General features: G+C 37.1%; 1 protein-coding gene across 5 annotated transcripts in view; it reads left to right on the forward strand.

The window, feature by feature from the left end:
• DOP1A (DOP1 leucine zipper like protein A) overlaps window positions 1-16,024 on the forward strand; it is a 110,661-nt gene that overhangs the window by 76,400 nt on the left and 18,237 nt on the right. For all 5 annotated transcript variants that reach the window (XM_079938758.1, XM_079938757.1, XM_079938760.1 and 2 more), the window contains 7 exons: window positions 650-909; window positions 2,448-4,437; window positions 5,269-5,380; window positions 5,487-5,669; window positions 7,091-7,216; window positions 11,992-12,126; window positions 14,877-14,932. In XM_079938758.1, coding sequence (XP_079794884.1) covers window positions 650-909; window positions 2,448-4,437; window positions 5,269-5,380; window positions 5,487-5,669; window positions 7,091-7,216; window positions 11,992-12,126; window positions 14,877-14,932 — 2,862 coding nt within the window. The remainder of the gene's footprint in view (window positions 1-649; window positions 910-2,447; window positions 4,438-5,268; window positions 5,381-5,486; window positions 5,670-7,090; window positions 7,217-11,991; window positions 12,127-14,876; window positions 14,933-16,024) is intronic.

Raw genomic sequence — 16,024 nt, forward strand, 5'->3', positions numbered from 1 at the left:
GGTCCCTGGGCCTAGGTGCTTTACAAATACCATCTGTAATTTAATGACCGCCTGTCCTCATCACGTGAGGCAGTGAAGGCCCCAGTGAAGTTAAGTGATTTGCCCAAGATCGTTATACACGAGGTGAAGTGGATGGCCCAGATTTGAATCTTAGGTTGTCTGATTCCAAACTATACCTCCACACCTTTCACAGAAGGTCTTTCCTTGAATTAAGCACATCGCTTTCAAATGGTAAAGAGAATGGGAGCAGTGGGGCACAGACCAACTTGAAAGTAGTGTTGACTTGCAGACGGTTCAGTATTTGGTGATGTGAACAGTAATATGTTGCTAAAACAAGACTAATTGTCTAAGGGGTTTTTTTTCTGTTTTTTAGTATTTTTCTTTTAAAAGTAATGTATGCTTGTGAAATTTCAAAAAACACAAGAAAAGAGAAAAAACTATTTCTCCTTTCTTATTGTATCTACTGAGACTGGGGATTAAGATTATTAAAATACTGTGGTCAAAAGTTATTCTGAAGTATGATTACTTTAAAATAGTTAATTCAAAGCAAGAAACACAACTTATCGTAATGTTAATTTTAGAAAAATTAGAATGTTAAAATTAAAGTAGGTATTTTGCTCTTTGTTTTAATTATTGGTGTTTATTGTAGGTCACTGTTCATCATGTTAGATAGCCTTAACAGTCTCGATGGTTCCACCAGCTCTGTGGGACAAGCCTGGCTGAACCAAGTCCTGCAAAGACATGATATTGCAAGAGTTTTGGAACCACTGCTATTGCTCTTGCTTCATCCCAAAACTCAGAGGGTCTCAGTGCAGCGGGTACAAGCAGAACGTTATTGGAATAAGGCCCCCTGTTATCCCGGAGAAGAGAATGACAAGCATTTCATGCAAAACTTTTCCTGCAATAATGGTGAATATCACACGGAAGTAGAACAACTTTATTTAGAATTAAATTATTAAAATAAAATGAAAGGCGGACACAACAGTGATTGTCAGGAGAACCAAACGTGAGAATTTCTCCCTGCGCTGATTTTCTCCCCTCCTCATGGACTAGCAGTGCTCACGTGGGCTGTGTCAGTATGTACCTTATCAGTGACCATCACAGGGGACTTAGATGTCTGTTATCAGTTGCTTCTTTCAGGGGAGGACTCAGCCCAGCTCTGGTCAGAAACATTCTTCAGTATTAATAAATAACCTTTAGAGTTTATAATCCTGGCCCTGCAAGGCTCTGTAGATACTTCACTGGGAATCTTTAGTAAGCTTATAATGCACTTTATATTTCATGCATCATTTTCCTCATCTGTAAAATAGGAATGATAATACCCATCTCTCAGGGCTTCATTGTGAATGTCAGATATAGTAATGTTTGTGACATATTTAGTGCGGAGACTAGTGTGTTTGATAAATATTCTCTATTGCTAGAATAAAGTCCACACTTCACAAATTGCCAAATGATACCCTCTGTAATACACTGATAATGGCCCCCTTAGGTTAATATACCTTAGGGACAAAGGACTCAATATTTCATTTGTATCTCTTGTCAAATAATCCTGGGAGGTCAGTAATGAAAGGTCATTTGACCGAGCAGGAAGCTGATGCTTAGAAGGCTGTGGCTTTCTCAAAGTCCCACAGCTGGTAAGTGGTTAAGCTAGAACTAAACTGTCGTGCTCCTACTTCATCTTTAGTGTGTTTCTACAGAGCCTTGGTTCCTTTCTCTAACTACCTTTCCACTGCTTCCCCTGAATCTTCTAAGAACATGCTCTACCCTGCTTATTGCCAGAACTCTTGTGTTAGCGCTTTGCCTGCCATAGTTCCTGCCTGTCAGCTGAATTCTCATCTGTCCTCTGAGATCATTCTCAGACCTCACCTGTGGTGTCATGATGCTTTTCCTAAATTTGAAGCATCTGATTTTGCACTGCTTGCATGGAACTAAGCCTCTCTAAAAGAATGTCCCCACAAAAGTACCGAAATGGATGTTTGTGATGCCCTGCTAGTTTTAAACTTCTTAGAGAGAACAGTGATGTCTTTTCCTTACCTCACCCTCCTGTCCTGGTTTAGGGCCTTACTCAAACTATATAATTCATAAATGCTTGTTGAATTTTATTAAAATCAAGAAGATTATGTATTTATATATTAACTATATACTAAATGATTTTAAAAGGATGTCGTATTTGGGGATAAGGGCAAAGTTTTATATTTTATCTGTTAAATGTGCTGTTTTGTTTAATTCAGTTGAATAATAGGCCTTCTAGTATTGAATTGTCTATTAAATTCTAGTTAATGGTCATCTACATAATTTTCTAACTTAAGTCTAGCATATTAATAAATATTTTAATAGGAAAATACAAGGAGGTAATGAAAGTAATGATTAAAAATCTTGTTCAGTCTACATTTCAGTTATTTTAATATATTTTATATTTTTCCTTTACTCTTTTTCTCATATGCCAGTAAGCCAAGTACAACTCATTGCATCGAAAGGAAATGGTGAAAAGACGCTTACCATGGATGAAATAGAGAACTTCAGTCTTACTGTTAATCCATTAAGTGACAGACTGTCCCTTCTAAGTACCAGCAGTGAGACAATTCCAATGGTTGTATCTGATTTTGATCTTCCAGACCAACAGATAGAAATACTTCAGAGTTCTGACTCTGGATGTTCTCAGTCCTCTGGTGGGGACAACTTGAGTTACGAAGTTGATCCTGAAAACGTGAATGCACAAGAGGATTCCCAGATGCCAAACGCAGGCTCCCCAGATGATGATGTTCAGCAGGTCGTCTTTGACCTGATATGTAAAGTCGTAAGTGGCCTCGAAGCAGAATCTGCGTCAGTGCCATCTCAGTTAGAAATTGAAGATATGCCCCCAAAGGACAACGATGTAGATCCGGGTGAGGAGATGATTAAAAGTGAAGACCAGTCCGCTCAGCAGAGTCAGATTGCTTTGCCGAGTAACGGAAATTCTCAGTTTTTGTCTGTGTCTGCAGAGGAAGGCTGTGAGTGTGTGCCAAATGGAATCTCCAGAAATAGCTCCTCACCTTGTATTTCAGGAACCACACAGATTCTCCATGACTCTTCTGTTGCTGCTACAGAAACCAGATCTAGACAGAGAAGTCACAGCAGTATTCAGTTCAGCTTCAAAGAAAAATTATCAGAAAAAGTCTCAGAGAAAGAAACAATTGTTAAGGAGTCAGGTAAACAACCAGGAGCAAAACCTAAAGTAAAACTTGCCAGAAAAAAGGATGATGACAAGAAGAAAACTTCAAGTGAGAAACTCAAACAAACCAGTGTTTTCTTTAGTGATGGTCTGGATTTAGAGAACTGGTATAGCTGTGGAGAGGGAGAGATTTCCGAAATTGAGAGTGACATGGGTTCTCCAGGTTCACGGAGATCTCCCAATTTCAACATCCATCCACTCTATCAACATGTGCTTTTGTATCTGCAGTTGTATGATTCATCAAGGACTCTGTATGCTTTTTCTGCCATCAAGGCCATCTTGAAAACTAACCCCATTGCTTTTGTAAACGCCATTTCAACCACGAGTGTAAATAATGCATATACTCCTCAGCTGTCTCTGCTTCAGAACCTATTGGCCAGACACCGGATTTCTGTTATGGGCAAAGATTTTTATAGTCACATTCCTGTGGACTCGAATCATAATTTCCGGAGTTCTATGTACATAGAAATCCTTATTTCCCTCTGCTTATATTATATGCGTAGCCATTACCCAACTCATGTCAAGGTCACGTCACAAGATTTAATAGGCAATCGAAACATGCAGATGATGAGCATCGAAATTTTGACACTCCTCTTTACTGAGCTGGCAAAAGTCATCGAAAGCTCTGCGAAAGGTTTCCCTAGTTTTATCTCTGATATGTTATCTAAGTGCAAAGTTCAGAAAGTGATTCTTCACTGTTTGCTGTCGTCTATCTTTAGTGCACAGAAATGGCACAGTGAAAAGATGGCAGGTAAGAACATGGTTGCTGTGGAAGAAGGTTTCTCAGAGGACAGCCTGATCAATTTCTCAGAAGATGAATTTGACAACGGCAGCACACTCCAGTCACAGCTTCTTAAAGTGCTTCAGAGGCTCATTGTTCTAGAACACAGGGTAATGACTATCCCTGAAGAGAATGAAACAGGTTTTGATTTTGTGGTATCTGATCTGGAACACATCAATCCCCATCAGCCCATGACTTCTCTTCAGTATTTGCATGCCCAGCCAATCACATCTCAAGGCATGTTCCTCTGTGCGGTGATACGAGCTTTACATCAGCACTGTGCTTGTAAGATGCACCCACAATGGATTGGTTTAATCACATCTACTCTGCCTTACATGGGAAAAGTTCTACAGAGAGTGGTTGTTTCTGTGACACTACAGCTTTGCAGAAATCTAGATAACCTAATTCAACAGTACAAATATGAAACAGGATTATCTGATAGTAGGTAAGGGTTGATTTTTAATTTTGTCATTATTAACATTTTTTACATATATTACTGCTTAATCATCTAGTAAGTCAGTTGCAGTTTGGGGAAGTAAATCAGTGGTTATCATTAGGTTACAAACAGTATCTTATTTTCATAAAGAACATTGAGGAAGAGTATCAACAAAAGAATCAGGAGTGGAAAACAAGGAATATATAAACAGGACTTTTTTCTCCTAAGAGCTGAAATTAATTTTGATGCTCTTAACAGAGCTGGCAAAAGTAATAGAAAGCTCAGCAAAGGGTTTCCCAGGTTTTATCTGATATCTTTATCTAAGTGCAAATTAATTTCACACTAAAATTAATTTAAAATGACAAATCTTTTCCCATCTGATTTTACTTCTCATTCAGGATTTTCAGTTTGGTGGCGAATTTTATCTGTATCCCCAGGCCATGTTCAAAATTAATCTGTCAAAATTACCCAGATGTTTAATAGACTAGTGTCTGGTTTATCTCCTGTATAATCTCAGGTACTAGATATAAAATATAAGAAAACTGCCTGTATCCTTTAATATTGATATGCCTGCCATTACATGGTTGCTAGAGATTTACTGGCTGTATTTATTTTGTGTAGAATTTATTATCCAAAAAGAACTTTAGTACATTTAATGTGACTCACTTATTTTATTAGATGAGGATATAAAAGCTCCTAATTTCGTCACTTAGTTATTTATTTATATAATATTTATTGAGCACTTACTGTGTGCCTGTCACATGCTGGACATTTACTACTGATAAAACACAAACTTCTCTTTCACAGAACTTGTGTTCAAATGGATGCATTTTATTTCAGGCCTCTGTGGATGGCATCAATTATTCCACCAGATATGATTCTTACCCTTTTGGAAGGGATCACAGCCATTATCCACTACTGTTTGTTGGACCCCACTACCCAGTATCACCAAGTAAGACTGCACAAATATTTGACTGCTTTTTAAAGATTATGAGGCCTAATAAGTCCCATTTGTAATCCTCAGGAAGTGATACATTTTCTTCCCCCAACTTCAATAGCTTTTGGTCAATGTAGACCAGAAACACCTGTTCGAAGCCCGCAGTGGAATCCTCTCGATCCTTCACATGATCATGTCCTCTGTGACACTGCTTTGGAGCGCACTGCATCAGGCCGATTCTTCGGAAAAGATACCCATTGCTGCATCCGCCTCTGTTACCACTATCAATCTTGGAGCCACAAAGGTTAGATGATTCACACTTCACCCTTGGCGCTCAAGAGGCTATTTGAGGATTCTCCCAAAGATTATGTTCTGAATTTGTGAATAATTTGAGTAGTATTTATGATTCTCTGCATGGATTGTGTAATTAGTTATCAAGTAATTTTTTTAGCCATTTTATTGAGGTGACATAACACAAAATTCACCCTTTTTAAGCATACATAATTCAATGTTTGTGTTTGTTTTGTTTTGTTTTTTAGTAAATGTACAGAGCTGTAGTACTGTCTCCACAACCTAACGTTTGAGCGCACCCCTCACCACAGAGAGAGGCCTCCTGCCCATCTGCAGCCCTCGGTTCCCATCCCGAACCACAATCAACCACTAATCTGTTTTCTGTACATCGATTTGCTTTTACCACTTACAGGCCATTTCCTGTAAATGGAATTATACATTATTTGGTCTTTTGTATCTAGTTTCTTTCATGTGACATAATATTTTTGAGGTTCATTCATACATGTTATAACTTTGTTCCTTTTTTTAGGACATTTCAAGCTGACATTTTAATATGCAAATCTCTCCTGGAAAACAGTTTAGCAATATGTACAGAGATCTTTAAGTTTCATAGTCTTTGACCTAGTAATCTACTTTAGTAATGAATTCTGAGGTAATCAAAATTATGTAAATATATACATAAAATATTTATTATAGCCTTATCTAATGGCAGAAAAAAGAGAGATCCTAAACAATAAGGAAATGACTAAATAAATTATCTGTTCAGTGTTATATATTATGGAGCCACTAATGTCGTGGTTTTGAAGAATTCTTAGTGGATGGAAAGTGCTTAAAAGTTTAGTGGAACAGGGATGTTACATAATTAAACAAATATTGTATTTCTAATTATGTAAAAAAAATTTATCTGCAGAAAAAGGAATAAAGAAAATTCACGTGTTAATACTGATTATCTTAATATGATGAGGTTAATCGTTGATTTAATAAAAGTGTTTTTCTTCTTATACTCTTAGGTATTTTCCAAATTTTCTACTTTATATTTAGAGGGAAATTACGTGAATGTTTAAAAGCATGTTAGGCTATGGCAGGTTGTCAAATTGATATCCCTCAATTACCTCATCTTGCTCCTAGACCTGACTTCCTAGATCTGGGAGTCATGGGAGCACACCGGGCACTGCGGGGGAAGGGTAGAAATCATTAGAAAATTGTATTTAAGTCCTGATGTTTGGATTAAACTATTATAGGGTTTTTTTTTTCCTTTTGAATTAAAATGACCATGGTTGCATCTCTTAACACTATTAAAGTTTCCTCTACCATTATGTAGGTAGTAAAACATACAAGTTCTGTATATTATTTCAAGAAAAACTAAAAGTGCAGTCCAGTTATTAATGCTTCCATAATTTTTAATTCACTTGTCATTTGCTTAAATTTTTGTAGAACTTGAGACAGCAGATCCTAGAATTATTGGGGCCCATTTCAATGAATCATGGTGTTCACTTTATGGCTGCCATCGCCTTTGTATGGAATGAAAGAAGACAGAACAAAGCCACCACTAGGACCAAGGTATGTATTTGTCTTTTCATTTGGTAAGCATATGGTGAGCACATGCTGATTTTCAATTCTCCATTAGTTGCAGTGGGGCTGGGATAGGGTGGGTGGTAGAAAGGCAACGAGTTTGTGTACAGGTTTAGATAATGATATATTGCCTAAATTTCTTAAATAAATATAAAAGATATTTTATGTGAAGACAGGTAATTAATGTAATATTAAAACTGTAGCTGTATTTTACATAGAAATGGTAATATAATGCAATGTGTTTTTTAAATGATAGTCATTCAGGGTACAGGGCAAGAAGAGAGAAATTTTCATCTTGACTAGTTTTTCGTTACAACGTGACCTCTTAAATCATTTCTAAATGTAATTCATATGTTGTCTTTGGATTATGTATGTGAAAATTTTGTTGCTTTGTGGGTATGAAAGCTCAAAAAAGTGTTCTTGGACTTCACTGGTGGTCCAGTGGTTAAGAATCCACCTTCCAATGCACGGGATGCGGGTTCGATCCCTGGTTGGGGAACTAAGATCCCACATGCCGCAGGGCAACTAAGCCTGCGCACCACAACCAGAGAACCCATATGCCGCAACTACAGAGTTCACATGCTCTGGAGCCCGTGCACCACGACTAGAGAGAAACCCATGCGCCACGACTAGAGAGAAACCCGCGTGCCACAACTAGAGAGGAGCCTGCGTGCCGCAACAAAAAGATCCCACGTGCCACCGCTAAGACCCGATGCAGCCAAAAATAAATGAAATTAATAAATTTTTTTAATCTGAAAAGAAAAAAAGCTCAAAAAAGTGTTCTATATTGGATATAAATACTAACTCATTAGAATACTAAGGCTATTAAATAATTTATGTTCCCATAAGATATATGATTTGTCCAGCTAAAGGTTTCTAATCTTATTTTTGTGCTGATTTCACACTACATATAGGCTGACATATCTAAAGTAATAAAAATAAACATTCCCACTTATATGACATTTTGCATGTGAGGATTCAGTAGTAGATATTACATTGGCCAGAACTGAGATCCTAGACTATTTAAAATCAGTCAAGCACACGTGGTTTAATATGGCATATTGAACACATGCATTTTTCTCTGCTTTCTTCCCAAAAATGAGAGTAAAAAAATTTTTAATGGCAAAACCCACAATGACAAAGAAATTGGGAGAGGTCACCACAAAAAAATAAGAGTCAACAGAATTTTGCAAGATGAAAAACACATGTCTGAGTTGTAATTGACTTAGATATCAGTATCAGCTTCTCTGCTCTACTAAGTTGCTGCAAGAAGGGGTTCAATTCCCACTGTAAAAACTATAGACAGTTTCTGGAAGTAGAAGTATCAGGTACTTCTTAAAGGCAGAGAGTTAGGATGGGGCTGAAATCTGGAGGACTGATTGAGAGTTTATAGATCCCTTTTTCCCAACCCAAGCAACCAACCACCCACTTCTCTTACCCTATCCCATCAGGAGACTGGAGTCAAGTTTACTATGTGAAGAGTTTATCGAGAGAGGCTCTTGGGCTTACCTGGTGGTGCAGTGGTTAAGAATCCACCTGCCAATGCAGGGGACATGGGTTCGAGCCCTGGTCCGGAAAGATCCCACATGCTGCAGAGCAACTAAACCCGTGCGCTACAACTACCGAGCCTGTATTCTAGAGCCCACGAGCCACAACTACTGAGCCCACGCACCGCAACTACTGATGCCCACACGCCTAGAGCCCGGGCTCCACAACAAGAGAAATCACTGCAATGAGAAGCCCGTGCACCGCAATGAAGAGTAGCGCCCGCTCACCACAACTAGAGAAAGCCTGCTCGCAGCAACAAAGACCCAACGCAACCAAAAATTAATAATTAATTAAAAAAAAAAAAGAGGGGCTCTTGACCCAAGGACATAAGGTTGACACAAGTAGAAATTAGACTTCATGCTGAAACCAGCATTCAAAAGTCTACATTTTGAAAAATGGGAATCACCCTCACCCCAGTGAGATGACAGGAAGTTACTATGTCCCTCAGGTAGCAGTTTGGAGGATTCCTCTCTAGGAAAATGACCTGACCAAGAAAAAAGATCTATAGCTACTGAAGTTTTTGAGTCTCCTAGCAAAAACAAACTAGGCTGCTATCACCACACAGGAAGGCCCACCTATCCAGTAGTCCTGTGCACAAATGCTTGAGTTCCCATCATGTTTTACTTTCTTTTTGAAAGGCAATAGTAGCATAGTTGTTAAGAGCGCAGACTTTGAAACCAGATCTCTGGGGTTCCAATATTGACTTCCCCACTCACTAACTATATGACTTCTTCAGGGTAGCAGTACTACTTCATGGGGTTGTGAGAATCAGAAAGAAAGTGAGAGAGAGAGAGAGGGAGGAAGGGAAGAAGGAAAAATATATATGTGGCACTTACCAATGCACAGCACTTAATAAGCACTCTGTAAATATATATATATAGTTGTATTATTATTACTCACATTTAAAATTGATAGAGAGCCAACTCATATGAAGAAAGTCCCAAAAAATTAGACAAAGACCAAAACAACTAAATAGAGAAAGTCAAAAGAAACAATGCATGTAACAGAAGAAAATGTAAATAATAGTAATGTCCTTCAAGAGGTAAACCATATTGCATCCATGAAATAAGAAGAGATTATAAGAAAGACTATTGCAAAATTTTTAAATTATCTTGAATGTTAAAAAATTTTATAGCAGAAGCAAAACAAAATCAGTTATAAGGGTTGGAAAGTGAAAGTAGATAAATACCAAATATAGAATGTAAATTTAGAGATATGGAAAATAGGTGAAAGGAGATTTAAAAATTACGGAAATGATACCGCAGGCTCAAGATCTTTTTGAAGAAAGAAGGAATAGAAAAAATGAAGGAGGAAAAGTATCTAAGAAATAGTACAAGGAAATCCCGCAGAAATGAAGGAAATGAGTTGCTGCAGGCACTGTAAAAAGAGATATGTCTACACAAAGATCAGCAAGTAATTTCAAAACACTGAAGATAAAAAGGAGATCTTACAGGGGCTTCCCTGGTGGTGCAGTGGTTGAGAGTCCACCTGCCGATGCAGGGGACACGGGTTCGTGCCCCGGTCCAGGAGGATCCCACATGCCGCGGAGCGGCTGGGCCCGTGAGCCATGGCCGCTGAACCTGCGCGTCCGGAGCCTGTGCTCCGCAAGGCGAGAGGCCACAGCAGTGAGAGGCCCACGTACCGCAAAAAAGTAAATAAATAAAAATAAAAAAGAAATTTTAAAAAAAGATCTGACAGTCTTCTAAAGAGAAAATACTGGTCATATTCAATGGAATAATGATATGACTTGTCAACAGCAGCACTAGAAATTATGATGGGAAAATTAGTTTCAATCTATAATTCTAACCGAGCCAAACTGTCACTCAAGTGAGTTTTGACCATGAAATGTCTCAAAAAAACAAAAAAATTGTGATCAGTTCACCCTTTCTCAGCTATTGTAAGATGTATCTCCACCAGAGGAGGAAAAAAACAAGAGAGAAGGCAACGTGGGGTCCAAGAAATAGGAGTTCCGACACAGAAGAAAAGGAAAAGGAATCTTTAAGACTGATGGCCACAGGAGAGATATCAAGATGATACTGTATAGCAAGCCTAGAGAGTACCAACCCAAGTAGAAGGTAGAGAGATTAATTATCTGATGTTTTTGAATACGCAATTACAGGACATTTACCGTCTTTGGCATGTTTGTGGATGAACATGTGATAGAGAAAACCAAGCAAACAAAAATAGTGCAAACACACAAATGCACGTGTATGTGCACACACACTTCTATTAAACACATTGTGACAATTAAGGAAGTTTTTTTATAAAGGTAGAAAAATCCAACTGAAGTCATACTGCTTAATGATAACCATGTTTTCTTGTATATACTATCAGAATTTTAAACACATTTACATATAAGATATTATGAATACGGGTATTGTATTCCTTTGATGTATATTCATTTATTTCATCCATCTGCTGGTTGATATACAATTATTCATACATCTTTTATTTTTTCATCATGATTTTAGTGCAAAGAGGAAATTTATATACAAAATATGCATAAATAATTCTTCATATCATAAACAACTCTGAAATGAATGAAAGCGCATACATAGTTCATCATATCCAGTGTTTCTTTGTGGAAGTCCTTAAAAAATTAAATTAAAAACAATTATATTTCTTTGAGGCAAATTATTTTATTAATCTAGACTCGTTGAATCTTATCATTGGAATGAATAATGAAAACAATTTTAAAGATTGGCAAAAGAAAACAGTTTAGGGAAAACAAAAAGTCATACAAGAAAAGACATGCAGTGATAATACACAGCATAACCATAAGTAGTCATGTGAACCGTAGGTGTTGATTTAAATGAAGTTATGATGTAACTACGTTGGGAGGATAGGGAGAAAAGTGTAAGAGAGCTAAACCTTTGTCTTCTAAAGTAGGAAGTCAGTAGATGATGTGTAAAATTAAAGAAAATACTGTGAAGTAGGAAAAGTAATAAGAGTGTATATTACTCAGAAATGATAGAAAAGAGCTAAGAGCTGAGCATTGTTGCTTTGGGGCATGAGAAGTGCGAGGGCACTGCTATTTTGTCTTAAAAGGCTTGTTGTCCTATTTGATTTTTTGAAATGAGGTACAGGTATTATATGGATAAAAAAAGAAATTTTACCTAAAGAAGAGGCCAAAAAATATTCTCTTGATTCTGTGATGTGTCTTAAAAGACTTAAATATACACGTACATAAGTGAATACAATGATGTGTTCTCCAGGTTATTCCTGCAGCCAGTGAAGAACAGCTTTTACTAGTAGAATTGGTTCGTTCAATCAGTGTCATGAGAGCAGAAACTGTCATACAGACGGTGAAGGAAGTTCTAAAGCAGCCCCCAGCCATAGCCAAGGACAAGGTAAGAAGAACTTTGATTTGTTGACAGTTGTATTTCAGAAATGACCCTGGTAGGTAAGATATTTTTTGTACAATACATCCTTTTATTTAAAAGGATTGCAGAAATGACTGCATGTGTTCCTCGAATCACCCTAATAAAAACAGTTCTCAGTATCTGCAGTGACTTGCTGTGTGATCATCCCTATGGCCAGTGAAGAGCAGTTCACTGCTCGTAGCTCTCCAGATGTACGTCTAAGGCAGTTAGGGGCTGTGGCACCAAATTCTTAGGTGAGATTTTTCTGGTCATGTAAAGGAAGAGCACAGAAGCCAGAGCCCAAGGTCTGTTTACCTCAGTTGTTGCCTTTTTCACAGCTTCTACTGCATTCTCTTCAGAATGAATGTCTCAAGTCTGTAAACTCCCCACATTTTGCCATAACCTTAGTTCTAGTCAGTGTCATTTCTTGACCATGTACAAACTGTGCTGTGCAGGGGCTACCAAAAAATGAATAACGGAGTCTCTACATTCACAGTGCATTGTCTCTAGCTAGGCAGACATAAAAGTCTACAAATAACTAAAGTTATGGACTTCTCTACTTTTTTTGATCTTTGTTCCAGAACACTAAGCGGTCCTATTTTCTTAAAAAATATTTACCAACTGAAAACATTAAATTTTAAGCCAAGGCAAAATAGACCTAATCACTTCCTTAAAAGAATTATTACACATACCTGAAAATATTATTTTTTCTGTTGCCTGAAGAGTGTATTACTTGTGTGTGTGAATAGCCAGCGTCCTTATTAACTTTTTTTTTCCTACCATGAGTTTATTTTTATTTTATTTTATTTATTTATTTTTAACATCTTTATTGGAGTATAATTGCTTTACAATGGTGTGTTAGTTTCTGCTTTATAACAAAGTGAATCAGTTATACATATACATATGTTCCCATATCTCTTCCCTCTTGCGTCTCCCTCCCTCCCACCCTCCCTATCCCACCCCTCTAGGTGGTCACAAAGCACCGAGCTGATCTCCCTGTGCTATGCGGCTGCTTCCCACTAGCTATCTATTTTACGATTGGTAGTGTATATATGTCCATGCCACTCTCTCACTTTGTCACAGCTTACCCTTCCCCATCCCCATATCCTCAAGTCCATTCTCCAGTAGGTCTGTGTCTTTATTCCCGTCTTACCCCTAGGTTCTTCATGACATTTGTTTCTTTTTCTTAGATTGTATGTATATGTGTTAGCATACGGTATTTGTTTTTCTCCTTCTGACTTACTTCATTCTGTATGACAGTCTCTAGGTCCATCCACCTCACTACAAATAACTCAGTTTCGTTCCTTTTTATGGCTGAGTAATATTCCATTGTATATATGTGCCACATCTTCTTTATCCATTCATCTGTTGGTGGACACTTAGGTTGCTTCCATGTCCTGGCTATTGTAAATAGAGCTGCAATGAACATTTTGGTACATGACTCTTTTTGAATTATAGTTTTCTCAGGGTATATGTCCAGTAGTGGGTTTGCTGGGTTGTATCATAGTTCTATTTTTAGTTTTTTTAAGGAAACTCCATACTGTTCTCCATAATGGCTGTATCAATTTACATTCCCACCAACAGTGCAAGAGGGTTCCCTTTTCTCCACACCCTCTCCAGCATTTATTGTTTCTAGATTTTTTGATGATGGCCATTCTGACGGGTGTGAGATGATATCTCATTGTAGTTTTGATTTGCATTTCTCTAATGATTAATGATGTTGAGCATTCTTTCATGTGTTTGTTGGCAATCTGTACGTCTTCTTTGGAGAAATGTCTATTTAGGTCTTCTGCCCATTTTTGGATTGGGTTGTTTGTTTTTTTGATATTGAGCTGCATGAGTTGCTTGTATGTTTTGGAGATTAATCCTCCTATTAACTTTTTAACAATTTCCTTACTGTTCTGAAATCACCTCTGGGGCATTTGTGATAGGATTTTAAATTTGCATGTGAAAGCTCAATTCAGCATAATATTTTGAGCATCTACTTGTGCCCGAGATATTGGGCTAAGTGTGAAGGATATAAAAACAAATAAGAGCAAATTCTACACCTCTCACCTGCTGCGCCCCCTGCTCTCAATATACTGAATTCTGAATTTTTCTTTATATGGTAAAAGGGGAAGTTTTCAAGGGAATAGTTCATACTAAAAGTAATGAATTGGTAAATTTTAGTGGACATCAGTATTATTTTCTTGCCAGTTACTGATTTTTAAGGACAGTTGTGTTCTTTTTATTATATGTTACACTCAGCACTACCTTTAGTTAAAGATTACATTTTAGGCTGTTAGGAGTTACTTCAAATTTGGGACAACTACACTAATTTAACAGAAACGTGTGGTAAAATAGACTTAAATTCCCATTTCATAAAAAATTTCAACCTAATTCTGATAGCCCCAGCCAAGCATAGGCTGATTAAAATAAAAATAGTGTTGACGCTTACAGAGTGAATGGATCATTAAAAGTAATGACTGGGGTATCAACTTCGGCTGTGGGATTGTGGCGGGGGACTGAGAATAGTTTGATTTCTTCTGTCCATTTTCAACTTTTTAAATAGCTTTTGTTCTGTGTTTTCCCTACTACATGGAAGAGAGCTGCGTGGTTTTTATGACAACCTAGTGTTTGATTTTGTTTGCTTTTCATTTTTTAATTTAAAATTGGCAGTAAAATACAGAGTAGTTGCAACTATGAAAAGGAGAGGCAGCATTTTTCTTCACTATAAAACTGATTTCTTTTGTTTATAGAAACATCTTTCTCTGGAAGTCTGCATGCTTCAGTTTTTCTATGCTTACATTCAAAGGTAAGATAACTGATGTGGATCTCTCCTCATTTCATTTAGCAGTGTATAAAAGTTAGGAAATATAGGAGAAAAGCACCTGAATTCTTTCAAGAAGTTGCTTATTTTTTTCCTTCTAAAACTAAAAAAACTAATAGAAACAGAAAAACATTGTTTACGGATATACTAATAAAGGTCGTTGGTCTCTTAATGACCCACTCATGCAAATCCTAGGAACATAAACACCTAAGTGTATTAAAGATACACTGGACATTAAAACAGTGAATTGTGAGAAAATCATTTACATATGAATGAAAAGCTACATCCTACTCTTGAAACCATGCCTACTGCCACTAAATCCATTATTTTGATATAGGCGAACACATGGTAATCTAATCTGTTTTTAATGTTAGGAATGATGATATGAAAATATCTTCTTTTTGTGGTATTCCAGTTTTGCATTTAACTGACAACTGAACAGAAGTTAGTTGATTTGAGTTTTGATAAACTTCTTACTTAAGAACCTGAATCTTAATCCTCCCGTATAGGGTAGTTTCCATTTTAATCATCAAGCTTGGCAACAGTCTGTGATCTATGATTAACATTTATAAAGTTAGGTTAAACTGGTTGTGATTTAGTGCAAGGACTGCCTAAAAGCTGAATTTAGGTTACATAGAGAGGAGTTAGGGTTAAGGTCAGCCGGAAACAGAGGTAATAATCTTAATTTCTCTAGAGGTGATTGATATTCAGGATAGATTGACGGCTCTCCCTTAGGTGAGATAGAGACTCATAGGTGAAGGCAAAAGAGCCAATATGAGAGAGATGTGGAGAGAATAGGATTGAGTAGGTAACTATGATGGCAGAGATTTATTGCAGTTGTATTGCAGTTGTATTTTACTTTTGAGAGTCCATGTGATTAAAAATCGGTATTTCTATACAGCAGAATTTCTAGACTAATAATTTACACTGGATATTTTCAGTGTGCTTGGTTTCCTTTTTATATATAATATTAGTAGAAAATATAAAGCTTTTAGAAATGTTCTATCACAGTCTATAAAAATTCAGGAAATGTTTCAGAGAAAGTAGTAGGAAAATATGGTAAAGACAGGGGAAATA

The sequence above is a fragment of the Stenella coeruleoalba genome (genome assembly GCF_951394435.1).
Source record: "Stenella coeruleoalba genome assembly, chromosome: 12".
Classification (NCBI taxonomy): Eukaryota; Metazoa; Chordata; class Mammalia; order Artiodactyla; family Delphinidae; genus Stenella; species Stenella coeruleoalba.